Source organism: Alosa pseudoharengus, unplaced genomic scaffold, assembly GCF_046254945.1.
Source record: "Alosa pseudoharengus isolate Yale_2024_CS ecotype anadromous, Long Island Sound unplaced genomic scaffold, YU_APseudo_1.1 YU_APseudo_1.1_scf_16, whole genome shotgun sequence".
In the NCBI taxonomy this organism is placed as follows: domain Eukaryota; kingdom Metazoa; phylum Chordata; class Actinopteri; order Clupeiformes; family Clupeidae; genus Alosa; species Alosa pseudoharengus.
The window spans coordinates 34,344,322-34,372,321 of NW_027468630.1; the positions used below are offsets into that span (position 1 = coordinate 34,344,322).

At 42.3% G+C, this 28,000-nt stretch overlaps 1 protein-coding gene across 1 annotated transcript in view; it reads left to right on the forward strand.

Annotated features, from left to right (window-relative positions):
• Positions 1-8,675: 8,675 nt before the first annotated feature.
• The window catches only part of cpne7 (copine VII), a 44,040-nt gene continuing 24,715 nt past the window's right edge, over positions 8,676-28,000 (forward strand). Inside the window, exons 1-4 of the mRNA XM_076287857.1 lie at positions 8,676-8,852; positions 18,429-18,611; positions 18,980-19,054; positions 26,154-26,228. Of these exons, the coding sequence (XP_076143972.1) occupies positions 8,676-8,852; positions 18,429-18,611; positions 18,980-19,054; positions 26,154-26,228 (510 nt within the window). The remainder of the gene's footprint in view (positions 8,853-18,428; positions 18,612-18,979; positions 19,055-26,153; positions 26,229-28,000) is intronic.

Consider the following 28,000-nt stretch of genomic DNA (forward strand, 5'->3'; position numbering starts at 1 on the left):
TAACTTGGTGTGATTGGCTGGATGACCGTTCAATCAAATCAACAGACCTATTTGTGTCTCTGTGTGTTCGTTATAGATACGGTTCCAACTCTTTACAGGAGCGTTTATTTCCATATTTTACTTTCAATTTAATCTGACAAAAAGTGTGGGGGATATAATCGTGTTCCAGCAAAACTGTGTACATTATAACACCCACATCCCCCACGCTTGCTACGCGCCTGCGTGTGTGCGTGTCTGCACGCAGGTGTCTCCCTCTCCCTCCCGTGTCATAGGCCTATGTAATGTGTCCAGAAAACCCACAACACGCAACAGTGATAGAGCAATCAGAGTATCATGATACGATTGCCATCTGGCGGTAGTGGTTTGTGGGCCTATTGGGGTCAAGTAGGAAGCCCAGCAAGTTCCAAAAGTAGAAAAAAAGTTTTGCGAGATCTCGCAAAAGTTTTGCGGGATCTCGCAAAAGTTTTGCGAGATCTCGCAAAACTTTTTGCGAGATCTCGCAAAACTTTGCGAGATCCCGCAATGAGATCCAGCAAAAGTGCATCGTTTTTTTTTTTCTTCCTCATGTTTTTTTTTCCCCACTACTTTTTTTTTTTTTTCTAACCCATGTTTTTTTTTTTCCATGTCACCCGGGGGGCTCCGTAGCATAAAGCATTCGTCGTTCGTGGAGTTATGCGCTGTCCAAGTGCCCTTTAAGTTGATCGTATTATTTTTCCCATTTTACCCATTTAAAATGTAGGCTAGGCCTAGCTATAAACCAGAATGGTCAATCGGGACTGTGGTTGTCAAGAATGTAATGTTATTTTGATTTAAAAGCTTTACACATTGCGCAGTAGCAACAAGTGTCCATATAGGCCTATTTTGTTTTTCATTTCTATAAATAAGAATCCGTTTTGCCACAGGATGTAGCCTAGACCACATTTTGGTTTCTGAATACTTACCTTAACCATTGGTCATCACCACGGAAACTGCGCTGCTGTGTTTTCGTAGGTAAATGTCATAAGCGGGAGATATTAGTTGGTCTATCAGATGGAAGGTCTTCATTCCTATGACAAACATAATATTAAAACAAGCTGTTTGCAATGAGGAACCCTGGAAATGTCAGACATTTATAAGCCTGTATGAATTTTGCAGCTTAGCCACTCCTTTATGGGAGTGTTATGAAATTATATTTTACTTGGACAAAGACGTTCGTTGTTTTCATTTCATTTAGCCTCTGAGAAGGGACTCCAGAGACCTGAAATGTTTGTGGGTCCATAATGCAAAGCTCGTATTTTCATTCAGTGTTCACTATTTGAAGAGGATAATTCTCTGTATCCATTTTTAAATCCTTGATGTTAGCCTTGAAAAGACGTAGCCTGGCTGACACTATGCAAATTTGAATGTGATCTAAGATTCATCTGGTCTCCAGGCTACAGAAGAGGGGCATTTTATATCAGAAGCAGTGTAATTTCTGATATCTGACATGCATTCACTTGTGTGTTTTTTTAGTCTTTGTTTTGTGTCTGAATACTCTTTGTCTTTGTATCTTTTAGGATTAGATATTCAGCACCTTGGGTTTTTTTACCCATATGCAATGCAGTGCATCTTTACTTGGGATCCTCAGAAGCGACATGTTGAGTGCACTCTACAGGCCCTGACCTTTCTGTGTCACCTTTCTTTTTCTCCCCATGCAGAATGTCTTCGCCATCAGGCACTGATGTACCTTATTTTTCTCCCCAAGCAGAATCTTTTCCCCATCGCAACACTTCATGAAACCCTGCCTAAATCTGTAATAAAACAAGTGTCACACATTTTGAAAAGCACACAACTGATGCTGATGTGCTAGCTTTTCCCAACCTGTATCAGTTTAATAACCTTGCAGTAGCCTGATTTCATGCATCAAGTCTTATTATAGCTTCCTGAGAGTATATCAAAACACAATTTCCTCATGACTATATTAATCCTAAGTGACATTAAAGGAAAAATGCTGAAAAATTTCAGACTGCTTTAGGTGGAATGATAACAGGTTCAATGTCAGGAATCTGGAAGCAGATCAAGGAGGTTTGGCAGATACTGCTTTGCTAATACTAATAATAGTTTGTAGTGGAAACTTTAGATAACAAATCAGTTGGGTCAAAACAAGTCCAAGAGTTCTTTGTTGCCTTGAAATATTTATTTTTGTTCCACCATACTTTGCACTGCAGTAGCCTACATCTGATTGCACGGAACGGGAAAGATCAGGTAGATTTTGCACTGCTCTGCTTTTATGCTACTTGCAACAAGCAGGAGGAAACTTAGAGCCACTTGATACATACAAATGCACCTTTAATGTAATAAATACAAAAAATAACACTGCAAAGAGCTTCCCTTGCAGCAGTAGGAAGTGTCTAGTGTGGGGATCGCAGGCTCAGTAGCACAGAAATTCATCTCCTACTGTTGATAAGTAGCAAAATCAATCACAATACTTAAGGTCAGTGAGAAGTAAAAGAGTCACCCTCACGAGAGGTCAACACCAGTAATACTGATGGCCCGGTAGACTACCTCTGATCAGCTGTCAGTTGAGTGGCAGATAACCTGCTCAGTGGCTAGAGCTGTGACCTCATCTGTGAAGTTGTGTGGAGCAGCACACAGGGGCAATGGGGTGACTGTGAAGGGCATTGAATCCTCAGCTGTGAATTCAAGAAACCACAGTGAAATCCAATTCTGTCCAACAGAGGTAGCTGACATAGATTTCTGTGTTTAGCAGAGGGACCATTACCACTGGAAAACAGTCTGGAATCAATGAGGCATTGGGATCATTGCCCAAAAAAACCCACATGTAAATCAATTTGGCAGAAATATCTAGGCACATGGGAACAAGGCATGGACAGAGTTACATATGAGATTATATAACTATGTCCGCCCTATTTTCCCATTGTCCTCCTCTTCACAATTTATGAATGAGATTTGTCATTTTGGATAAGTAAATATGCTAAATTGGCACCCACATATACATTTGAGTAAGGCACAAAAATTATTCAATGAGATGATTCAAACAGGTTGTTTTTGCTCTAGTATTGTATATTTTGTTGTTTGATGATCTTGATATCTCAATCTGCAATTGCAGACCAGTTAAGTCACAACTATTCAAGGTGATAGTGCTTTTAATACCCAAGTGGGTCATGTGTGACTGGCATAAATGTAGATCTACACAGCCCCCCCCCCCCACACACACACACTCTGGAGGGTTCCTTTAATCTGTGCCCTTTGTGCTCCTTTTCTGTGCTTTCTGGGTATGAGAGGTGCTACAGAAATGGATGCATAGTCAAAGCTGCCGATCGGTGTGTGTGTGCCACCTCAGTGGATATGCCAGATGGCTGTGGTTAAGGGGTGCAGTTTGAGAGAGCTCAGGTGGTCCGCCTTGAGCGCTGAAGCTTTCCACTGCTGTCACATTCCCATGTTGGAGTAATGAGCTGAGGTTGCTTTTTAAGTTTGAGTGCAGTGAGGTGGAATAATGGGGGGGGGGGGTGTTTTCATTTTTAAACATAAAACTATTAGATGTTTATACTCAAACAGTGTTATATTGCAAGCACGTATGTAGAGTGTACTGTGGGTCTTTTGTCTGATATCAGTTTCTTTTTCTTTCACCTGTAAAGCATTACAGATTATATCCATTATGGTGATTCAACTGTTTTAGTAATATGCCATTCTAGTTTTCATTTCCATGCTGTTGACTGTTCTGTTGTCACAGGACTGTTCTCTGTCACTGCTGTTTTTGAGGTGCAGGTGTCTGTGATCTGCTTGCAGGCTCTTCTACCAACTGACAGCTGAGGCACAGACTGAGCCAAGAGGTTTATTCGTGCATCTTTGCAGTCCTAGGCTTGTATGCCTGTGACCCTGCTCATCTAAACCCCCATAGTACGTCATCACTCTCCTGGTGGTGGAAATGACTCTGTGTCAACTGCAGACCTTTGCTTTATTTATCTCTGAGGGCAATGAGCTTCAAACCCAATGTTGATGGCTTCTTACCTACAAGACACAAGACATGAGCTGTAAAAACATGTGTCCAGCAGTTGGAGGCGAGTGTCCAGTTAGTAAATGAACAAACCTGGCTGTGTGTGCAGGAAGGAGGCTGTACAGGAAGAAGAAAAGGAGTCTGCGTTGTGCTAGAGCAAAGCTGTGCTATTTCCCTTCCACGAAGCCAAATGTGTTGAACAGGGGAATAAAAAACAGTTCACTAAAGCAGATAATTAAACACTTCACATTGGAGCTAACATTTGAGAATGAGGGGCGGTTTAAGTGACTAACCAAGTCTGCCTGCAAAGCACTGATTGGTTCACATCAGTGCTGATACCAGAAGCCATCAGCAGTGGGCTTTCACTTTGCATTGAAGAGCCACTTAACACACATGGTAGAGAGGAGGACCCCTTGAATTAGCAAAGCCTGCATGAAATCAGTGCCCACAACAAATGCTTTTTTCCTCTGTTCAGTGTTTTTTTGTCTAAAACTAACAAGCTACCAGTGAACAAGTTTGCACTGGCCAAACACAGTTACAATGAGAAAAACTAACTTACTTGCCAATAGATGTATTCAGGGGATATGACCGATGGCATCCTACTGCTCCTCTTGTATATGCTCATATGTGGAAATATAAGTGACAAAATGAAGTTGAGTTTTAAAAATGACTTAACACCAAAAACATACTTTTGTCTTGCCAATAACGGACATACAAAAATGCATGACGTGGCTTTGTAAAGAGGGTTTGTATGTGGGTATGAATGGAAGCACATGCTTATTCTGAGCTGGGTCTATTGATGTGCTCTACACACATTTCATCCACCCTCTTTTTACAGGGAAACTGGGCGAGATCAACCTATGGGTAGACACTTTCCTGAGACTATGGCTCCCGGTCATATACTGCATATACTGTGTGGTGTGTCATGCACTGACCATCCACACACCTGGAAATGCAGGAAAGAGTGAAGGATGCATTTGTGTTATGTAACTTGGTCAGATTGTATGATCCCCGAGATGCTCAGTGGGTGGACTGCAAAAGACTAAGCAGAAACATGCCTGGCTTTCAGCACGCATGTGTGGGTGTTTCCAACGAGGTGCTTGAAACCAGCCAGAATGTAGTTTTCCGAACAGTGATGCTGCTGTAATCAGAGGCAATTGTTAATTTTATTTGCTTCCTGGCCAAATGTGTCACTTCGCTGGAGGAAGAGATGTGCACTTGCATTCTGACGAGCGTGCTGGAATAATTGGTGCTTTGCAAGGTTTCTGTGGATCTGTATGCTGTTGAGATGAGAGCAGAAATATCTTGGAGTAGAGTGGTGGAAATTACTTATTTGCATTTCCCAAGTTCCTTGTTTTTACATGGGTCAAACTCTGGGCACACACACACACACACAGAGAGAGAGAGATACAAAAATCCTTTGTCTAATTCCCCTCTCCTCCCCTAACACTCTGCAGGAGGATGCCCAGCTGTCTTGACTGGCACATTAAGGATTTCACACCAGGAGCCTGTTGAACTATCATGCGAGGATGACCTGTCCAAATCCATCTTCGTATAAAGTCGGGATGAAATATCTTACCCTGCTTCCTGCCCATTGACACAATCTTTCGTACCAGAACTTCAATGTCAAATTCCATTGAATCAGGTTGCGTTCTTGGAGAACTTCCATTCAGATCTTACCAGCTCCTCAGAGCAGTGCTGACTTCTCTGTGACCCACCAGAACCATGCACTACTCAGTCAAAATAACCATCATGGAAAGCACTGAGCTATGGTCTTTTTTTCTGTTGAAAAAGCACGACTACCATTCACTGATCAGATGATAAACTCTTGATTTATCAACTATCTATCTCAATCGTTTGGATTGTGATAGTCAAGGTTTGGCATGGCTGTACTATATATGCCAGGGTGAAAACATAATTTAGTTGATACATCGTTTCCCAACCTTAGAGTCGGGATCCCGTGTGGGGTCGCCTGAAATTGAAATGGGGTTGGCTGAGATACTGGGTACCTTAAAATTTACCAGTACATTACATAAGAATATACATTGAATCAAATATCAAAAACCTCATAAAACTAAGGATCCTTCAATCTAGTTATGTAGGTTGGATTGATTTAATCATGCTTGAAAATCAACGTACCAGACTGGGTGTTAACAGCAGAGATGAGATGCGGGCTCTCACAACATGTTGTGAATGATTGGGGTCGCCAATGTTTTGTGACATCAAAATAGGGTCACCTGCCAAAAAAGACATCTGAGTTGGTATATCAACTGAATGTAAAATGTAGAAATGAAATGATAGCATGTAATATCATCACATCACACACAAAATAGTTCTTGAATCACCTTCAGACACAGACGGAATTTCCCTTTGCACATTAAAATCAACTGTGAAGACAGTGAGAATAGTGGAGACGTTTGCTTTGGTCACTCATCTCCACTATTCAAGCAATGTACACTAAAACCCATAGGGTTGTACATCACTATCTCAGCACAGAATGACCTTTAGGTAACCCCTCCGTAGCACTCCTATGTGTCTGAATAATCTAGCACGATTACAAGGTTTTATTGGCAATTTTATGCTGCTGGATGTTTAAGCCCTATAAGCGAAAACGTTTCCATATATTTTGAACATTTTGTCCTTTATTCAGAGTAAGGCGTAGCTGATATGGCATTGTCAACGCAATCTCAACGTTGCCCTCCAGCGGAGCATGACGACAGAGGCATCATCATCACCACCCTACCACCACTGTGGATGCATCTCACTCCCAGGCTTCGGTTTTGTCACACACCCCTTTCTCCTTTTCTCCTCTTCCCTACTGAGTTTCTGCATAATCATAGGGTTGTTGGGAAGCTCTTAAACAAGTGCAAGTTGTGGAGACGGCAGCAGGTAAGCACTGTTTGGAAACTTCTACATGGAGATCATAATAGCCTTTATTCAAAATGAGCGTTGGTGCTCAACGTTACTGTAATTGTTAATAAATATGTTGATTATTCAGAAGCGAACGAACGGTCATTCTGTTTGAATTACAATTCCACTTACTCAAGGCTCAATGTCCTACTGATGTGTTTTAATTCTGGAATGAAATAGCGTGTAGTTTAGAGGCATACATTGTAGATACTTTTATACAATGTCACTGTAAACCACTTATGCAGGACTTGCATGTGCATGAAAGGCTATATAGTCAGCAGGTCTCTCGACTAAAATAACCAGGAACTTGATGATGTTGAAATTAATCTAGAAAGTGTTTCGCAGTCAAGGAATTGGTTTTTTTTTCCAGGTTATATCCAACTATGCAAAGAAGGTTTGTACACATGCCATCATCCATTTCGTTGACTTAGGCTATGACTTAAATTACCCACCGCTGTTCAGGAACGCTAAATGCAGTCATACAGCCGTCCTTTAGGCTACTACAAAAGTTGTCTTCCTTCGTCAAACGATAAGTTTTAATCGAGTTTAATCGACAGTTATACTCAATGCATTTTGGCTGGGCACAACGTTCAGGTTCACGCATGTGGCTCTGGCTCTAGTATCAATGTGGGTTACATATTGCAAGAGCTGTAGGCTGCATTTAGAATACGAAGTGGCATTTCTGTTTCTGTCTGATTTAAACCAGATTAAGTTCTCATTTGACATACCATGGTGGGCAGAGGGGAATCATATAACATTAACCCATGGGCAGTGCTCAGATAAAGACTTTTAGCACTGAGGCAGTGATGGGAGCTGTCTACCCGTAGGGTGCTGAAATAGCGATAACGCCGTCTCCAATTCGCCTGTAGGTCTCGGGTGGCTTTGACTACTATTTTGGAAATGTGTATAGGCCTATTACAAGTAAACAGGTTGTTTTATTTTTTTTTATGTACTGCAGATGTGTAGCCTTCACATGTTTACTGAGCGAGAGGGTGGTTAGCCCTACGCCTGCTTTTAAATGTGATTGATTTCAGCAGTTTTGCACGTAGGCTATGCCTAATACCCTCGTGTCAACTTTGGCTCACGTAAAGAAAATGTTAATTATGCTAAATATACGGCGTCAGTGTCAAAGATACAGATTATTTAACAGATTCTTTTTTGGTGTGAAAAGGTTTCTTTTTGCTTGTTGAAAACACGAATTAAATGTAAATAACACCTTCTTTATAACCATCCTTAACAAGCTGATGCCTGTTTTGTTTTTGTACATGAATGAATGTTCAGGTCCGATCTGTGGATTCAGTCCAAGGAGAATACCCATTATTAGGCTACATGGAGCCTTTTCCTTTTGTCTTGCCAATAACGGATATCTGAGTTCCCAAAACTGGCAGCAGGTTTGCTGCTAATCTGAGATTCTTGTTGTCATCATTGCTTTGCATTTGCTGAACCCAAGACCACTCTCTACTTTAAATGATTGACTTTTAAATTAAGCGTCAACAGACATGACACCTGTTTGCCATCCTGGTGAATGACTTCAATGAAGACTAATACCTCTTTGGAAGATTCAAATTAACAGCATTCTCCCTCGCCTCCATTAAGCAATTGATTTTTGCCCCCTTTAAACACTGTGGATCTTTCTGCATGTAAGTCAGTGAAGTTTCCTCAGCCTCTAGCCTATCAGTGAACCGACTCCCTACTAGATCCCTTGTAGCCCCTGAGTGGAGCTCTCCGTTACACAACACTGAGCCTCTCAGCCCCCGCTGGACCGTTCCTCCACCCCGCCTGATCCAGGATGAGTGACTCACCGGATGCCACCTCCCCTGGCGCTGCACTCACCGGCGTCCCCTCCGCCGTCGTGTCCAAAGTAGAGCTGCGGGTCTCCTGCAAAGCCCTGCTCGACCGGGACACCCTCAACAAGTCTGATCCTTGTGTCATCATCATGGTTCAGAACCAGGGGCAGTGGACAGAGGTGAGTGAGGGTCACCCTTTTCCCCTTCCTCCCACAATCCCATAATTTCTTTACAGATTTGCAGAAAAGCGTGAGGTGAATCTGAATCTAATCACCCGAACACTGTGTTGAACTCTGTACATTATGTTGAACATTTGGCCTGTGGCAGCAGAAATTAGGTGTCTACATTATGCAGAACTGTGTAATTCATGAGTAACATTGATATTAACATAATGTGCATGAGTGGGTGAGTGGCGACCCACTTATTCCCCTAAGTGTATGCCAGTTTATGCCATTGTCACTTGGCTTAGTCGGCAGTCTCATGGTGCAGGTGGGTTGCCCATATTTTGTTGTGCCATGTCAGAGCAGTCACAACGTTCTCGAGGCGTGCTGTCTGCACTCTGTGCCGCGGTGGATAACAGACAGCACTGAGATTTGGAGTGCGAGCCCGTCTGCGAGGCACGTCAGACTGAAGGATGAAGTCTTAATCCTACTCCCATTATTTCAGCAGCTGTGCCTTGTTCCATAGTGCACAGAAAACATGGTGGAACCGTGGACAAGTGGCAGCCAGCTCGGGCTTGAAGGAATGCCCACTTATCTCCGCAAATTCATACTTCCCACAAGTGATGCACCTAACTCAGTCAGCAAAGTAGCACAGCAGTTTGCCTATTGTCAGCCAGGTTTACAAAGCCGGTTAAATCTCCGGTTTGGTTCACCTCGCCTGGCTTGAGTTGGAGCCCGGTGGCAATTACAGTGTCTTTGTTTTTCTTCCTCTTTTTCTCACTGTCTGTCTTTCTTTTTCTCTGGCCACTTCATCCCACTCTCTGTTTCTCTCTCTCTCCTTTCCTCTCTCTCTGAATACATATTCTTTCCTCTCACTCAAAAAGCACTCACTGAAATGCCCATTTTGCACACATCTCTAAATATACTCATTTGCAAATCAAAGGACCCTTCAGAATGCATTGAGGATGACCACATTCAGTCTTTCTCTATCAGGGGTGTCCGTCAAGTTTATGCAGATATACTTCTCCATTGACATTTTAAGCTTCGACATTTCAAGTGAGGACATTCTGAAGTTGTGAGAGTCAGGCAGTGGTCATCCTTTATATGTTTTCCAAATGGACACCCTGGGTGGGGGATAAGTATATCTCTCTGATGTCTCCCTGGAAATACATCACAACTGCAATTAATTGAACAACAGAGCCATCACCACCACCCCTGCCCCCATCTCAGACACTCCAGTAACCCCCATCACTTGTCGAATGAATATTAAGTAGTTCCTTAACGAGAAATGGCTTAACAATGGCTTAGCAATAGTCTTACTTCAGTATCATGAATAACAAACAGATTGGTTGCTCTCTGTAAGTTTCCTTCGTATAACACTATAACTAAGTCTGAACAGTAGGCATGCTCCATAATTTGTCACTATACCTGATTATACAACACGCAGTAGTTTCCCCTGGGAATGCCATAGGCTGTCACTTTCCTGTGCTCCCACTTGGAATATCTGGGCCCCACAGACTGGCTTTGTTCCTCTAACCTCTATCTACATCTCAAACAAGATGAATTGCAATGTGTGTCTCAATATTCAATTAATTGGGCCATGTTTCAGGTAGAGCAGCATGTATGTAAATCGGCATGGTTTGGAGGGAGAGAGATAATGAGCCGTGGCAATTAGTGGGCTCCCAACAGTTAGGTTTCAAAAAGCAACGTCTGCTGAGGAATGTAGCTTGGGGATTAGCTCTGACCAATAGCTGGAGTTTGTGGGGGTCTTTTTTCCAAACCTAGAACTTCTATGTTTTAATGAATTTAAATGAGCAAGGGCTCTGATGGAGAATTGTGAACGGGAAAGTCTCCTAGTGCATTGTGGGATGAGTAATGACTTCATTCTATATTCGCTTGATGATAATAAGACTCCCAACATGACGAAATGGAGAAAATGAACCTGTAAGCAAACAAAATAGAGGGTGTTTTATTTTTCTAAATGAGTTCATATTAGCATGGTAATCACGCATGCTAACTGTATGCTCTCTGAGTGTTTGCACACAGCGAAATTATAGTCAGTGACAATGTGGCAATTCAGTGGAGCAACGCTTGTCAGCCGAGCAGGATAATAAGATTCCAGGAGCCACCTGGCCCCATTCTAAAGAAACTCCAATCACTGCCACAGCTGTATTTGCTCATTTCCAACCCTTACCTGTCTATATAAACACATTCTTTTCAAATTAGCATATGCTTTCCAGAAGGTAATTAAAAAAACAGTTCAACTGGTAGGGCCACCCCCCTCCCACGACTGATTTGATATTTCATGGCATAACTGAATGTCAGGTAGTGGGGCGGGTCACATGAGGCTGGTGAGCCTGTGGTCTTTCCTCTCCACTGAGCAGTAACACATCTGATTACAACCAATTAATCATGTGAAGCCTGCGATCAGCTGACTAAATGACTGGAGTCAGGTGTGTGTCTGAGCGCCTGAGCAACCTCCTGTCCCATCCACTGATTTGCATGTAACACTGTCCACTGATGAGATAAATTGCAGCCTATGCACCCTCTGTTGAGTAGGCGATGCAGTTACAGTAACTATGAAAACACCAGTGATGATAAAGACGATGTGTAGATAATGATTTACAAAAGCACGCAGTTGGATCTGGAGTGGGTGATGTGCCGCTGTAACAGGTGCATATTTAAGGCAGCGGAGTTCGGGCAGAGGTTAGTGTAAGTGTAATGGCCGGGTGTTTGTGATTATCGTTAAAGGGATTGCTGCCTTGTGGTGCCGAGAGTTCCGAATCGAACAGTGTGAGAGTGCCAAGATCATCTTTCCCTCACTCGCTCACATTTCCCCTCCTCTCCGCTCTGCACTCTCTATACAGCATGGCCACTCTCATAACCCTGTGCAAGAGCTCTCAAGGGATTACTGAAATAAGACTTGAGTATCTCAGCAGCTCTGTACACAGTGCTATTGCACAGTTTGTCCTCAGAATTCTGCTATTAACAAGCATTCACTGGTGTTTTTGCATTCAATTGATTCTGCAGAGGCTTGGTGGACATGTGTGGATGTCTTTTCTTATACTGTAAAACTTTGAAGAAAGAGAATCAGAGAGAAATTAATTTAAGGCTGAGAGGGAGTTATGCTGGGGGCTTTGGCAAATTCCCAGCTGAGGGCGGAGGAGCCTTCAGTCAAAGTTATTGAACATCATTTTAATGGCATTTGATGGTTGTTATTGTAGCTGAGCAACATGCATGTCTGGGGCTTGTTGACAGTCTGATGAACCAGGCTGTGGGCTGAGGAGAGAGGGGGAATGAGGAGCGTGACAGAGTGGAGTGGAATCATTTGTATGTGTACAGCACAGGGAAAGAGGCGCTATGGAAAGGGAGTGTGAGCTGCTGTTGACTGGTGCCATTTATTCACATGGAGACACGCGGGCGAGCTAACTCGATCAGCGCAAAATGCCACGGCCTGGAGCTTGCGCTCTTCAATAGCTGCATGAGGATGCATGTGTGCATCTATATGGTGCAAGTTGTAAACACAGTGAAAGTGTCCGTTAATCTCTGTGTTAAAGCAGACGGGCGTTTTATATCTGTGATATCCTGAAGCTGACTGAAGAGAACTAACATGCTGAGATAAATATGGTGTGTGGTGTGGGGGTGGTTTGTGAGGTGTGGGGGTGGTTTGTGAGTGTTTGTGTGTATGTGTATGTGTGTGTGTGTGTGCATGTGTGTATCTGTATATTCAGAGGTGGAAAGTAACGAAATACATTTACTCACGTTACTGTATTGAGTAGTTTTTCTGTGTATTTTGTATTTTTTAAGTAGTTTATAAAATCGGTATTTTAAATTTTACTTGATTACATTTTGAGTGAAGTATTGTACTTCGCTACATCAAAAAACCCATCCGTTACTTGAGTAAAAAAAAAAGTTAAGACTAACGAAAACAGAAAGGGAGAGAGAAAAAATCGCGCCCTAAACCACTAGCCTAGTGATAATGATCAGCATGTAGCCTACAACAGGACATGAATCAAGCTGGCGCCATGTCTTTCTGAAAGTGATTGAGATGGAGCTGGATCACGAGATGCATCAGATTACATGTGTAGCCTAACCTATGAAAGTGTATTTTCCGCTATTTCAATGGGTTGTCTCAGTTCGTTTTAGCACTATGATTGCGGAGATATTCAAGCAAACACCATGGGATTTCGTGTTTTGACGTTTGTGCTCACCTTTTTTTGGAAAGTAGTTCATTAGCAGTTGTTTCCCCTCATTTCTCTTTTTTTTCCTGTTTTGACATTTGTTTTTGGTAACCTGACTTCTTTATATAAAGACATTGCACCAGCAGAACAACAATTAGCGGCCCACTACTAGCGATGCTCAACTAAATAAACAAAAGATAGACTACCTTATGAATCGTGCAGGCGGACTAAACCATTTAGCTCTTTAGCAAGGGAGAGTGAGAGTGACCTTAGAGTAGACAGTTTTCACTATGTTTTGTATAAACATCCAGTCAGTCAAACTTTACATTTCGTATGACATTCATTTTGACATTAATTTGGAAGTTAAAATATTCAGGTAAAATAAATATATGGTGGAACGCTTAGACTTTTTTTCAGTAATTAGCCTAAACTTCCAGTGAGTCTATTCGAAATTTTCACCACACATTATATTAACACACATATAAAAAATAATATGTGTAATAAAGTGGAATGACACAGGAAAAAAGTATTGAACGCCTACTGAAATTTCTTTCAGTAAGCCTTTGTTTGTAATGACAGCATCAAGACATTTCGTATTAGTCGCAGTATCAGGTGTGATTTTGGCCCATTGTTCTAAACAGATTCCATGGGTCCCCGCTTGTGAATCCTGATCTTTACTACCAGAACTGTTTAATTGAATTTAAATGAATTGGCTGCCTTCGAGTCTTTCTGGAGCTTTCTCCGAGTGGTCTTTGGCTCTTGGAATTGACTATCCTTCTGACTCCCTGGTCAGAAATATTGCGAGGAGATCCTGTGCATGGCCGGTTGATGATGCAGTGATGTTCCTTCCACTTGCCGATAATGGCTCCCATGCTGCTAACTGGAAGATTCTGAAGTTTTGAAATGCATCTGTAACCAGTTTCATTGATGTTTTGCAACAATAAGGTTGCAAAGGTTTTGGGAGAGCTTTTTGCTTTTATCCATCATGAAATGTTTCTTGTGTGACACCTTGGTAATGAAAAACCTTTTTATAGCCCATCAATATGTAGGCTACTAACCAAGCTTATATTATATTATATTAAGATTATATTAATTTGCACAGATAGAAAGGATAACTACTCTCTAACTACTTACAGATTCCAGCTCGTTCCTTTCCTTGCCTTAGTGCCTTTTCTTAGCGTGTTCAATACTTTTTCCCTGTGTTATTCCACTTCATTACACATGACTCTACTTATGGAGTTGTTTGGATTTTTTATGTGTGGATTACCTGAGTTATTACTAATGCCTGGTGAAAATGTTGTGCCCCCCGTATTCCACTTTTCAAGGGCCCTCTCCTACATTGGGGCCCTATACTTCCCACTTTTCCCCCCAGTTCGACGCCCTTTAATCTGCTGAACCTTCTGCTCGATTCCAAATATAAAAAAAACTCTCTGCAACTCAACATTGGCCTGCCTGCCTCAGCTGCCTATGAGGGGCTTTTCAGTTGTGCTGGATTACTGTTCACTGCAAAGCGACCAAGGATGAGTGCAACTAACTTTGAAAATCAACTACTGCTCAAACTTAAAGGAGAACTCTGGTGATTTTTCACATAGATCTCCATTTCTCAACGTCACCGAGTACTGTCAATATGAACAAAACTGAAACAATCGGTTTTACCTAGCTCGAGTTGCTGCAGCTACAGCGCTACACACTGGGAGCATGAACACGGCTGCCTTAGCTGCTGGCTGCAGCAACTCGAGCTAGGACCAAAATCCTTTTAGGCAAGTACCTCCACTCGGCGGCCATATTGCAACGCTTTTTGGGAACTTATCGGGCATCTATTTTGGCAGAAATGCGCGTGCATAAGGCTTCACAACACCAATCTTGCTCCAGCGGCGAGATCACAACAGATGATTGGCATGATGTCTTCACAGCACACCACATGATTGGCTCAATGTATTCTCAACACACCATATGATTGGCTCAATGTATTCACATGTCAACGTTTTGCCGCGGAAGGGTTGTAATATGTGTAGACAACTGCCATATTGGCGTTACAAACTAACCCCATGCATTACTATCGCTTCGGCAGCACATATACTAAACTATGGAGGATTTTTTGAGTGCTGTATCTCCTCATTAGAAAGTCTCTGGTAAAACTGGTTGTTCTGGTACCCCCCCCCCCCCCCCCCAAAAAAAAAAAAAAAAAAGTAACTAAGTAACTTTTACTTAAAGTACATTTTAAATGGACTACTTTTTACTTTTACTTGAGTACATTTTCAGATTGGTATTTTAACTTGTACTTGAGTAATATTTCATCAAAGTATTGGTACTTTTACTTGAGTACAATATTTTCGTACTTTTTCCACCTCTGTGTATATTGTATGTGAATCTGTTGTGTGTTTATGTATGAATGTGAATGTCTGTGTTTCCACTGGGACTGCAAGAACACAAGCTTCACAGTCGTATGCTTTGTTTCACTGTTCCACTCACTGTTGTTGTGATGTAAATGACTGAATAAAGTTTAAAAAGAGAGAGAAAGAGAGAGCTGTGTCTCTAGGCTGTCTCTGCTGTATCTGATCACTTTCCCTCTTTTGTCTTTGTAGTCACTTTCGTCAGCAGCATAGCTTTAGTCTTCTGACGTGACTCTCCTCATTAAACCCTCTCAACTGACACCACTCAGCTCTGTAAACTTCCGTCAGACCCCCCCCCCCCCCACAAGCCCCTGCAAGGCACCCCCCCCCCCCCCCCCAAAAGACCGAATTGGATTCCTCTCGGCCATGTGCCCTTCTTTAATGACTTATCCAGAGACACACACAAAAACGAGGCTGCCGCGTTTGAAGTCGCCAGTGGGACGGCGAACGTGAGCCGATTCACATGGACCCCTGAGGTTCCAACCCGCGTCAGCCACACATACACACACACATACACTCACACACACACACACACACACACACGTACACACACCCTTCCCTGCTGCTGTTGCCACCCGCGGGCTGCAGGCTTCACAGAGCCGCTTATGCCAGCTTGGACATCACACAGACATGACTGTGGAGTTACAATGGGTTTGGTGGTTGGCAGAGAGGGGGGGGGAGAGAGAGAGAGAGAGAGAGAGAGAAAGAAAGAGAGAGAGATCATTCATGTTTTCTCTGATGTCAACACACCTTTCACACCACTTTTCCCCTCCTCTGGTTTTCAGTTCAGGATCTCAGTTTCCATCCTTGCCTGGATCTTCGGCTATTTTGATACATGTGGTGGAAATGGGAAAAAAAGCTACCGGTGTCTGAAGAAGCCTCTCACTGGTGACTGGTGACAAAAAAGTCCTCTAATAAAGTTTAAGGGTATTCAAGCGGATGTGTGCAAGAAAAGCAATTATCCTCATAAACATAACAGATGTGGGCGGAAGAATTTGGTCTCCGATGATGCCAGTTCTCTAATTAAAATGCAGAATTAAAGTGATTTTTTTTAATCACCGCCTACTTCCACTGTAGCATATCCAGTGCAAACATGTCCTGTGTGATAACAGGGCAGAACACCCTCCAGGCTGTCAGTGCAGCGTCCGTGCTCCAAACACACAAGCTACTCAGGGTGAGCAACCTTCTCTTGTGCTACTGACATGAGTTCAGTTAGAAAATGGGCATTCTATTGCACAACATACACACACGCACACACACACACACACATTCACAGACACACACACACACACATTCACAGACACACACACAGTTTTGCATCCTCACACACAGTGTATACTGAACACTATACTGTCCAATTATGAAACTGGGAGAAATACTGTAGCGCTCAAATACAGTCGAGCCTCTATTGGAGAGAGCCATGTATGGGGCACACTGCGTAGTCCAGAGTCTATTGGAGAGAGCCATGTATGGGGCACACTGCGTAGTCCAGAGTCTATTGGAGAGAGCCATGTATGGGGCACACTGCGTAGTCCAGAGTCTATTGGAGAGAGCCATGTATGGGGCACACTGCGTAGTCCAGAGTCTATTGGAGAGAGCCATGTATGGGGCACACTGCGTAGTCCAGAGTCTATTGGAGAGAGCCATGTATGGGGCACACTGTGTAGTCCAGAGTCTATTGGAGAGAGCCATGTATGGGGCACACTGCGTAGTCCAGAGAGGCTGCTGTGACCACTGACAGGTGTGATGGAGGAGACTCATTCTTCTTGATGCCAGTTAAAGAGAGTCGTTGGGGATTTGATGGTGTAGCAGTCATGCCGTTAGTGAGATGAATGGACCGAGCAGTCCACTGAGTACTATAATGTAGACATAGAGAGGATAGCAAATGACCTTTCTGAAAGCATCTGACAGCTCATCTGATAGACTTGTAATAATTTTCCAAAACATAGTTATTGCGTTGTTTATATGCAATACTGGAGTAAGTTGTGAAAAAAGGCATTCCTGTTTTTCTGCAGAGTGATGTAAATTAGTTAGATAGATGTTTTAAAGTGTATAATGTGAAATATGTTGCCTATTAGTTATGTAGTAGTCAAAGTCATTTGCATAAAATTCACCAACAAAATGTTTTTTTCCATGGCAAAATTTGGAATTTAGTCAGGAACATTTGGTGACACAATCCAGTGGGACCCAATCACATTTGGCAGCGAAATTGTGTGATTACCCTCTGGCCTTGTTGCACTCTCTCTCTTTATCTCTCTCTCTCTCTCTCTCTCTCTCCTTTTTATATCTCTCCTTCTTTCCATCTCTCTTTCTTCCTCCTTTGTGCCAGGCTAGCTGACTGGTTGGCAATAATACACAAAGACAGGTCAATGAGGGAAGCCTGACAGCACATAGGTTCAGACAGGAGGACCGCCAGTGGTGATTGGCTCACCCCTACATGCTAAGCTCTCCAGAAGCCCACCCTAAGACGTCCTTTATCCCCCTGCTGTCCCTGCTGTGAGAGAGGAATGTTCACAAGATTAAGACCTCATCATTCAACAAATGTGGCTGACAAACACAGGCAGGCGAGCAGTCTGTGAACGTGGTGTGGTGTGAATGATAATGGATTAGGTGTTCTCTCTGGCAAGACCATTTGGAGATTGCCATTGAGTGAACTGATTTAGAAGGCTATGAATGAATACAGCAGGCTGATTCCCCTTTTGTTATACCTTCATTGAAAAAAGGTGGCAAAGACATTTCATAGGTATACACTACTCACAAAAAGTCAGGGATATTCGGCTTTCGGGTGAAATTTCAGGATGAACCTAAAATCCACTATAACCTTTACAGGTGAACTTATAATGTGACATTCTCTAAACTTTTGAATGTCCAACAGTTCAATGTTTCAGTACTTTCTGCACTGAAACATTAAATTTCACCTGAAAGCCAGATATCCCTAACTTTTTGTGAGTAGTGTATTTTGATTAGGGAATAATTGAGAAGAACGGTGATATTCACAGAATCTGACGTCTATGTTTCAGTTCGACCGCACAGAGGTGATCAAGAGCAACCTGCACCCAGTCTTTGCCAAGGTGTTCTCGCTGGACTATTACTTTGAGGAGGTGCAGAAGCTGCGCTTTGAGGTGTATGACATCCACGGAACCCACAGCATCGGCACCCGTGATGATGACTTCCTCGGGGGAGTAGAGTGCACACTAGGCCAGGTAAGCCTTACCTGGGTGTCTTACTTGAAACACTTGTTCTGTAGCCAGGTAAACATCAGTGTTCTTCCTTACTTAAAAACATCCTGTGGGGCACTGGGGAGTAATGGATGGGTTTCCTCCTAAAAAGCTTAGGGGACATAACATTGTTTTAAGCTTTTTTGGTCCCCTAGGGTCCTATTGGTCAGAAGGGTCTATTCCATAGTGGTGCTACACCAGAAACAAGACCTCTCAAAAAGTCAATTTCAAATTCAAATTATAATTCACCTAAAAAGAGAGTGATTTGTCATCTTTGATCATGAAGGGAACACAAATGAAAGACATATGTGCTGAGATTTCGATTGAAAGAAGATGTGTGTTCTGACCTACAGATCGTGGCTCAGAAGAAGATGATGAAGCCTTTGTTACTGAAGTATGGGAAATATGCTGGAAAATCCACAATCACAGTAGGTTTGGTTTTCATTGACTTGTCTTGACCTTGATGGAGTGAGTCGCAGAGAGCCTCTATGCAATGACTGGTGAAAAAGAGAGAGATGGAGAGAGATAGAGGCCACCAATCACCATGCAGAACAGAGGAGGGGGTGGGGCAGTGGCACATGGAAACCACAGGTTTGGCACATACCGCTTAACACGCCAATAAACTGCCATGTTCAGATGGAAACATCTGAGAATGAAAACTGTAATAACTGTGATAAGGTGAAATTGAGTCAGTGAGGAAATATATTCAACAGCACTGATTTATGGTCAGCATGAAAAATCTTTTACCACTGTCTAGAGATTTTCCAGACGTTGTTAAAAATGTCACTAAAAATATAATGGAAAAAGGCAAGGAGTCACCATCAATATGCAAGGAGCTTTCCAACGATGAAAAGTTGATGTTGAATCAACATAATATATCCGGGAGGAGATGTCAGCATGGAAAAGGTGACACTGAATCAACATGGATTTTCACAAGGCGCTTGTATGCCTATGAGTAATCACATGGGAGTCCTTATCTCTCTTGTAATATAGGTGCTCTCTCTCTCTCTCTCTTTATCTCTCGCTCATCCTCTCTGTCTGTATTTTCCATCACACCCCACCCCACCCTATTCAAAGTCCCCCATGACAGAGCTGGAAGAGGATATGTAGCCTTTAGCACACTTGATTAAACATGTGGTAATATGGCGCCTGACAGATTCAGATATTCCCCATGAAACACACAGCTGCAGCGGGGGCCAAACGCGGATTTGTTATTGGGGATCGACCCCTCTTGTTGAGGTGGCTGGTTTTGGAGGATGTCGCGCCAGGGTTAGCTGGAAGCCATCAAAGCAAATTGGAACTGAACCAGGGGCCCACGCAGTCAGGTTAATAAATTCAGGGATTAGAGCGAACTCGAGTCGTTTCTCCCCCCTAACGTGCCTTTTCTTCTCGGGCCTGATAATAAGCCTCCGATTAAAGGAGCCGAGGTGATTCATCACCGTGGTTGAACTTGTGCCTCAATGTGCCCCGCAGCTTATCTGACGCATAATGAGCATAATGGTCTCCCTGTCATTACATATGAGTACACTCCTAGCTGAAGACATGTATCTGATCATTCTCACGTGCCGACAAGATGCCATTATTGGAGATGGTACAGTGGCTCCTGTCCCTGTTTGGAAAAAGCCCCAATGGCACTCGGATAAGTGAGGGTGCGCGGATGCTGCGTCTCAATTCTGCCTCCACAGGGCTGACGAGCCCACCGTGACATTGGCCGGCTGGGTATTTCAGGCTAAAGATAATTGTGGAAGATGCTGACGAATATCATACACAGCAGGTGCTGCTAGAAGCAGCATGAGTGTTATTTTGTGGCGGGTCCATTTATATTGTGAGGTGCTAACTCGTACTCATGCCAAAGCATTAGTAAGATTCCAGGTCACTGTTGACACCCTTCAAATAGGACTAATTTTATGTGATTTCTTATTTTTTATGTGATTTTATTTATTTTTATGGTAACTCAGCAGATATGCTTCATATATAATTCAGTGTATAATCAATGTTTCTTACTGTCTTGAGCTAATACGGTATGCTGGGCATACTGCAAATTAAATCAAATAAATTACTTTTTTCAGCACTTTAGACACCAAAAGGGTTCTGCTCTGTAGATTTTATGTAGAGTTGATGAATGAGCACAGGAAGAAGAAGAGTGTGTTTGTGTTGCTAGCACTGGTAGCCATAAGTGCATTACAAAGCTCTACCTCTCCTTAGTCATAAGGAACCGAGAGTGTATATGTATGACAAACAACAGCTCGCTTAATATTTCTGCATATTTTAGACTGTAAAGTTTTATCCATCTTCCTCTGGTTGCTCCATTTACCGGCCACAAGTCTCAGAGTTCTCGTTTGTGTGCCTCCTCCCTACGTCACAGACAACTTCTTGTCCTCAGTTCAACTCTTAATAGCTTTATATTCTCTCAGTGATATGACTGAATGAGTAGACTTCAGTATCTACACGGCTCAGTCCAGCTCCCTCTGCAGAATTTTATACTAATTTCTCGCTCTCACTGATGGGTCACATTTCTTCTGTTTCAGTCTGTCTTTGTCTTTTCCCTTTCCCTCCTCATCTCTGTATGTATCCCTGCCCAGGCCACTGTCTCATCTCTGTATGTATCCCTGCCCAGGCCACTGTCTCATCTCTGTATGTATCCCTGCCCAGGCCACCGTCTCCTCCCTGCTCTTCTAATTCAGATTTGTATTCTCCATGATGATTATGGTAATGGTGGATGTGGTGGTAGTGATGATGATGATAATAATGATTTATTTTTTTTGGCAGATACGTCTGGAAATGTTTCATTATCATAGAAAATACATCCAATTACAGTGACGTAAAATACAAAATATATTTGTATCCATACAATAACTAAATACATCAGTTAATTCCCTTCAGTGTACATTTGATCATGGCTCAAGCTCATTATTTAGTTTTAGAATGGCATGATCCACAAAGGAGTGCTTCAGTATAATCCTGTTAAACCATGGAACACTGTATCACCAGTTTGGACAATTCATATTCAAGAAGAATAAAATAAGAGAAGTCCACATGCACCAAATGCTCTTAGCCACCCCAAACTCTTTCCCTGTGGTGCTGTGTGATGAATCCTTCTTGATCAGAAATGGGAGGCACATGGCAGGTTGTTTGTTATTAATGGGCAGTTCCAGCGTTATGGATGTGACAATTGGACTCATATTGGTAAACAAAATGCCTTAGAGTGGGGGCAAAATTAGTATCAGTGAATTAATTTGCATAACTTTTAATGCAACCTCTGTCCTCTGAATACTGAAAAATCCTCAAATTTCATATAATCAATTTCATCCTAAGAATACAAGGCATTTTATCAGCGTTATGGATGTGACATGAAATGGACACACTTTTGTGAGAGATCACAGGTTTTCTACAAACTCTGTGAATTTTAAAGGAAACTGCCGAAACTATGATATATGTACCATGAAGGAGACTTGAATGAACACAAAAAGTGTGTTTTTGAAACTATGCGTAATTTTCGTAATGCATTATGTAGGAAAAACTGCCGTTATGGATGTGACGGTTTCACGTTATGGATGTGACGTGTCTGAACCAGTCCTCGACAAACTACATAAAACACATAATTAAGTAGTGAATTTTGATATGAAACAATTGAAATAGTAATCATGAAAAACTAGCGATGAAATTATTGCTTCCTCAGTGCCCACTAAGATCCACAGGAAGAATCAAGACAACAAGTCATTTAAAATATAAAAAAGACATTTATTTTTTTCTTTTACCATCATCAATTTTGGTCAGTGATTCCCGGGTTACTGAAACACCAGGGAACATGAAGCTTGGTGGCCACTCCCCTAAATAACTAGCCCTACCTGAAACGTTGCACCCAAGATGACAAAATATTTATGGTATGTTAGTCTCAAGAGCCCACATGAACCTAACCCATACCCACTCATTTGTGATTTGCACACATAAAGTACATGCACGCGCACGTGCACACACGCACATGCACACACACGCACATGCGCACACACACACACAGTCGCACACACAGTCGCACACATACAGACAGGCAAGCACACACACACATAAACACATACAGACAGGCAAGCACACACACGCACACACACACACACACACACACAGACACACACACACACACACATGCACAAACACCCACCCACATGAATGCAGACACATAAACACACACACACAGGCACGCATACGCATGTGGGCATGCAAACACATACGCACACACACACACATAAACACACAAACACAGGCACGCATACGCACATGCACACACACAGACACACACACACAGACACACACACACACACACACACACACACACACACACTCTTATAAACAAAAGCAAACTCACATATGCACACACTCATTTACATGCACATGAGTTGCAGGCAGTGTTGGGCAAGTTACTTCAAAAGCATAATGCATTATTTATTACTTGTTACTGTCATCTCAAAGTAATTTGTTACATTACAATATTACTGTCTTTGAATTGTAAGGCATTACACTACGTTTACATTACTTTCACGAAAATAACAGGAAATATGGATTTGGTGTTCTCAATAGATCTTCGTGTGTTCAATAGAGCTCATTACACGGCAGTAGGTGATGTGGTATGGCATAATGACTGAGCTAGGCTTAAGGCTGACAAAAGAACAATATAATGGTTGCAGTTATGGCTCATGGGACAATGTAGGCCCCAAAGTCCAAAGGTCACTCACAACTTAATATAGTAAAATATAGCCATAGTGAAATTGTATGTTGACTTTAAATGGTTCTCATCATTGCTGGTTGCCTTTCCTTCCACGTACAGTGGTGTAGACTTAATGCAAATAGTTTGAGAATAATGGCTACGATCTTTGTCTGTAAAAGCAACATTTTAGTTATTCTCACTGCTTGAAATGAGAAGTATAGCTTAACCATGTTAGATCTGTTGCATGAATGGCAGAGATAACTTTCTACAGTCATCTAAACAAGGCAATCAAATTCCAGGACCAGTATAGATTACTTTTTTAATTCTTGGATAATCTTCTCTGGTGCCAATTGAGCATTTCTCAATTTTGGATTAAAAAGCAAAGTAACTTCAGTTACTGAGAATTGTACCGAGTAAAATATTACTGAAATTGTATTGGTAATGCCTTACATTACTGCATTACAGCAAAAAGCAATGCATTACTGTAATTACATTACTTGTTTAATGCATTACTCCCAACACTGGTTGCAGGAGTAGGAGATGGAGACAAATTGACAAGCGTGATTTATTTTTGCGAAGAGAATATGCAGGACTGAGAGGCGGTCATATTTTGTACCGCTATGCGGTACATCTAGTTTAATGCTGCCCTTACTCATGTTACTCTGTGGGTATTAGCTACAGAGGACCTGACACTTCAAATGCTGTCATATCGTGTCAATTTTAAAATTAAACTGTGTTAAGCAGATGTGAACGGCAGGCTGAACAGATCTGCAACAGAAGGAGGTTGCTATGTTAACTCCAGCTGCAAAGTCAGCCATCTTCACCAGCTAACACGATAATCCAGTTACTGTACAACATTAGTATGACAGTTACAGGAAGATAATCGCTCAGATTTTCGTTATTAGGCCACTTGAAAATAGGCTATGGCTAGGCTAATCACTGGAGGTATTTTAATATTATGTTTGTTTTGCTAATGGTTAGGCAAGGCCTCCCTGTGGTTTTGATCAACCTAATCTTTGAAATGTCAATTGTAAACACTAAGTTGAAATGCGTTGAAACTGACATGCCACCAGAACAGACGTTTTATCGGCTTTGAGGTATAATAAAGTCCCCAGTCTTGTAAATTCACATTATGTAACATCCATAACATCACATCCATAACGCACCATTAAAGGTTTTAAAAGTAAGAAAGGGGCACAATTTGGTCATCACACTTTACATTGATATAAATCAGCTTTGCACAGACACTATGGACATTGTCGCATCAACACTGTATGTGTAGCATAAACTTTTCCTATAAAACGTTATGGATGTGACATGGCCATGGAACTTGCTGACTTAAAAACAAAAGCCTTACAAATGTAAGGAGTTGTGCTCTTAAAGGCAAGCTGAGCATAGACATTGCTCTACCATTCCCTTGTCAATCTGGAATTTGTCAAATGACAATTTGTTTGAACATTGGGTCCATTTATCCACTTTTGAAATATGTATAATATTGTAACGATTTGATAGCAACACACACAGTTGTCCAATCAAAAGGTTTATTCACTGAGAATGAGAGCAGGGACACAGACACAGAACACAATACACACGGGGCAGGTCAAGCAGACACACACACTGGGAGGACGCAGCCCCCCACACAAAAAGGATTACACACGAGGGAGAACTAAAAGGGAAACATGTTACAATAAAGACGCTAACATTACACTCAAAACTAAGGAAAAAATACAGACATAAACCCCCCAAATGTTCGCTCTCGTATCCCAGGATGCCCTGCGCGGGAGAACGCTAACACTGTCTTTTTGCGCCGACGCTACATAATTACCATGTAAAAAAAGGTTGTTTCTGTATGGTTGCACACCATATTTATGATGTAAAAAGAGTGTCATTCTCCATCAAATTCAATCAGATCAGTTACAAACAATAAAATATAGACCTAAATGAAGATTTTAACAACAGTTCTATTTGCGTATGCACAACTTTTTTTTTCCATGGTAAGGATGACCTTTGCATGGAATTGCCCTAATGGTAACGCCTGTTAGGCAGTAGTCTACATAGGAGCAGATGTTGGACTGTGTACAAATATTCTGGCACACTCCCAAAAATGGGAGAGAACATCGAAGAGCAGTTGAGTCCATGCAGCCATTCAGAAGCGGATATTTTTATAGTTGTAATTGAAATCGATGGACCAATAGTATTTCTTTCTCCCATTATATTGGGCCATTATTTTTGGCCGGTCTTAATGTGTTAGCCTACTAAATGGGAAAGGGATTGATTTACTATCTCTCCATCATTTTCTTATCTTCCTTCTTTCATCCCTTCTTGTTTTACCTCTGTAAACTGTAATGTTTAACCTTTTTTCACATTTCCTCAAAGTAGGATGACTTTTGCTGGGTATTCAGATGTCTCATGTCTGTGTTCTACATTTTACTTTTGTCTGAGGTATTTTGTTGGAAAAAGGGAGAATCGATTCTTTGATCATCCAAATAACTGAATTAGCATAGCAAAGCTTTCATGTACCCCCGAACCTGTTCACTTTACCTTTTTTTCAGAACTAATACTGCCGGTCCTCAAATGAGCCCAAAGACATGCAAAGACAGGAACAACAGAGCAGTAATGATTTTCTAGACTGAGGCTAAGAACTTTTTATCCCACATTAAGAATTCATACTCCGTGCATTTGATATTCATAATACCTAACAGCAGCATTCTGCAGTGGTACCGTTGGGGGATGCACAGATGCTCCATCCGCAGTATGAGAGAGATGAATCAGATGAAAGCACTGATGAACTTTAGAAACTTCTCATTCAGCCTTGTTTCCACATCTAGGTTCACGCCGAGGAAATCTCCGGCAACAACGGCTACGTGGAGCTCTCGTTCTGCGCCAAGAAGCTGGATGATAAGGTAAGAGCAAGACACTTTCTTTCTTCCCTGCCATTACACAATTGGGAAGGTTATTCGTAGATAAGCACCTGCTTAGTGCAGTTCCACCCCCACCCCGTCCCCACCCACCACCACCACCACCACATACCAATGAGGCAGGGCTACAATGAGGATGGAATTGATTTCCCTTTTTCTTCAGGTCATTGATAATTTATTAATCGACAATGAAGTGCAGAAGTGTCTGAGTTCCATCCCAGGAGCTCCGTGCCAAGCAGCATCTGATAAATGGACAGTGGATGGACTTTGAGTCACTCAGTGTGGATGATGAGATTTAGAGTGGGGACTTTGCCCAGTCCTGCAAATGGGCTTAGTTTAGGTTGGCAGCACTTGATGACAGAAGCCAGATTGGAATTGAGTCATGTTTTATTTTTTATTTCACTCTTGGTCCTACAGTATATTTCCTGATACAGTACAGTACTCTAGTGTGGGCATCGTCTGCAAAGCTTTTCTACATCTAGTATTTCTTTGGATTTGGTTATATATGTTTATGCCATTCTGATGGTTATTCCTGCAATAGTTTCCTTTGCCGTCAAATGATTGCCTCACAAGCTCACACACAGGTGATTGTTCCTTTGCATCAGCAAGCTAAGGTGTGTGTGTGTGTGTGTGTGTGTGTGTGTGTGTGTGTTTGTGCATGTGTATTGATATGTGTCTTAAGAGATGAGTCTGAGTCTTACGAGATGAACATGGTGAGGTACTGTAGCTGGCTGGCACTTCACTCTGTGTGCAAACAGCGCTTCCCACACAAGGCCTCCCACAATACACCACTGGCCCTGAAGTTCCGCAGGTGTCTGATCATCCCCTGGCGCCTGCCCGCTCTACACAAACGCCTCTGCACTTCACCACCCACACATTCTCTCTGCAATTTCCTCTCGTCTGTGTCTCTCCATTATTCTCTTTCTCTCTCTGTTTGTCTCTCTCTCTCTCTCTCTCCTTCTCCCTGTCTGTCTCCATATGAATTTACCTCCTTTGTTGTCACTCCATGTGTCTTGTTTTGCCATATCCCCCTTCCACTGTTCTGTTTCTGTAACAGTCATTCTGCAGCCCCCCCCCCCATCAACCTTTCATGATCAGCTTCTCTCGCACTCTTTTTCTTGCCTGGGGCTGTGACTTCCACTGTGGTATTACTGGGTAAAAACACACTGCCGTTTTCTCCCCGTTTTTCTCTCTCCTTCCTCTCATTGCTGAGTTTGTGCATTTTAAGGACAGCTCAGACAAAGAGTGTCAATATCCAAGAGACACAATGGACTGCTCAAGTCATCCCTAAGACCTCACAAAGCTCAGAGTAGATGGAGAAATCAATCCAGTGTGCCTTTTCTCTGAACACGGGAGAGACTCATGGATATAGCACTGTGGCTTGACTGAGATTGAAATGTTTGTTTTGGAGCGGAGCGCCTCCGAATTTGGGAGCGCAAACACAAACACCCTGATCACCCACACACACTACTTCAGGCGGTGATTTCATAATGCACAAGCCTGGGACAATATTTGTTCTTTTTCTCGCAACCACATTCAGTTATATCTCCTCCTTTCACTCTCTATCTGTTTCATTCTACCCTTCTTTCCATCGGTCTTTGTCTGCTCTCTGCTCTCTTTCCCCCTGTTCTCTTTCACTCGCTCTGAGACCTTATTGCAGGCAGGTTTTATGTTGCACAAGTGGCCTCTTTCATGCTGGCATGGATGGATGCATCATAATGTGAACCTCCATTACTTTCATGACGGGTGAGACTGGG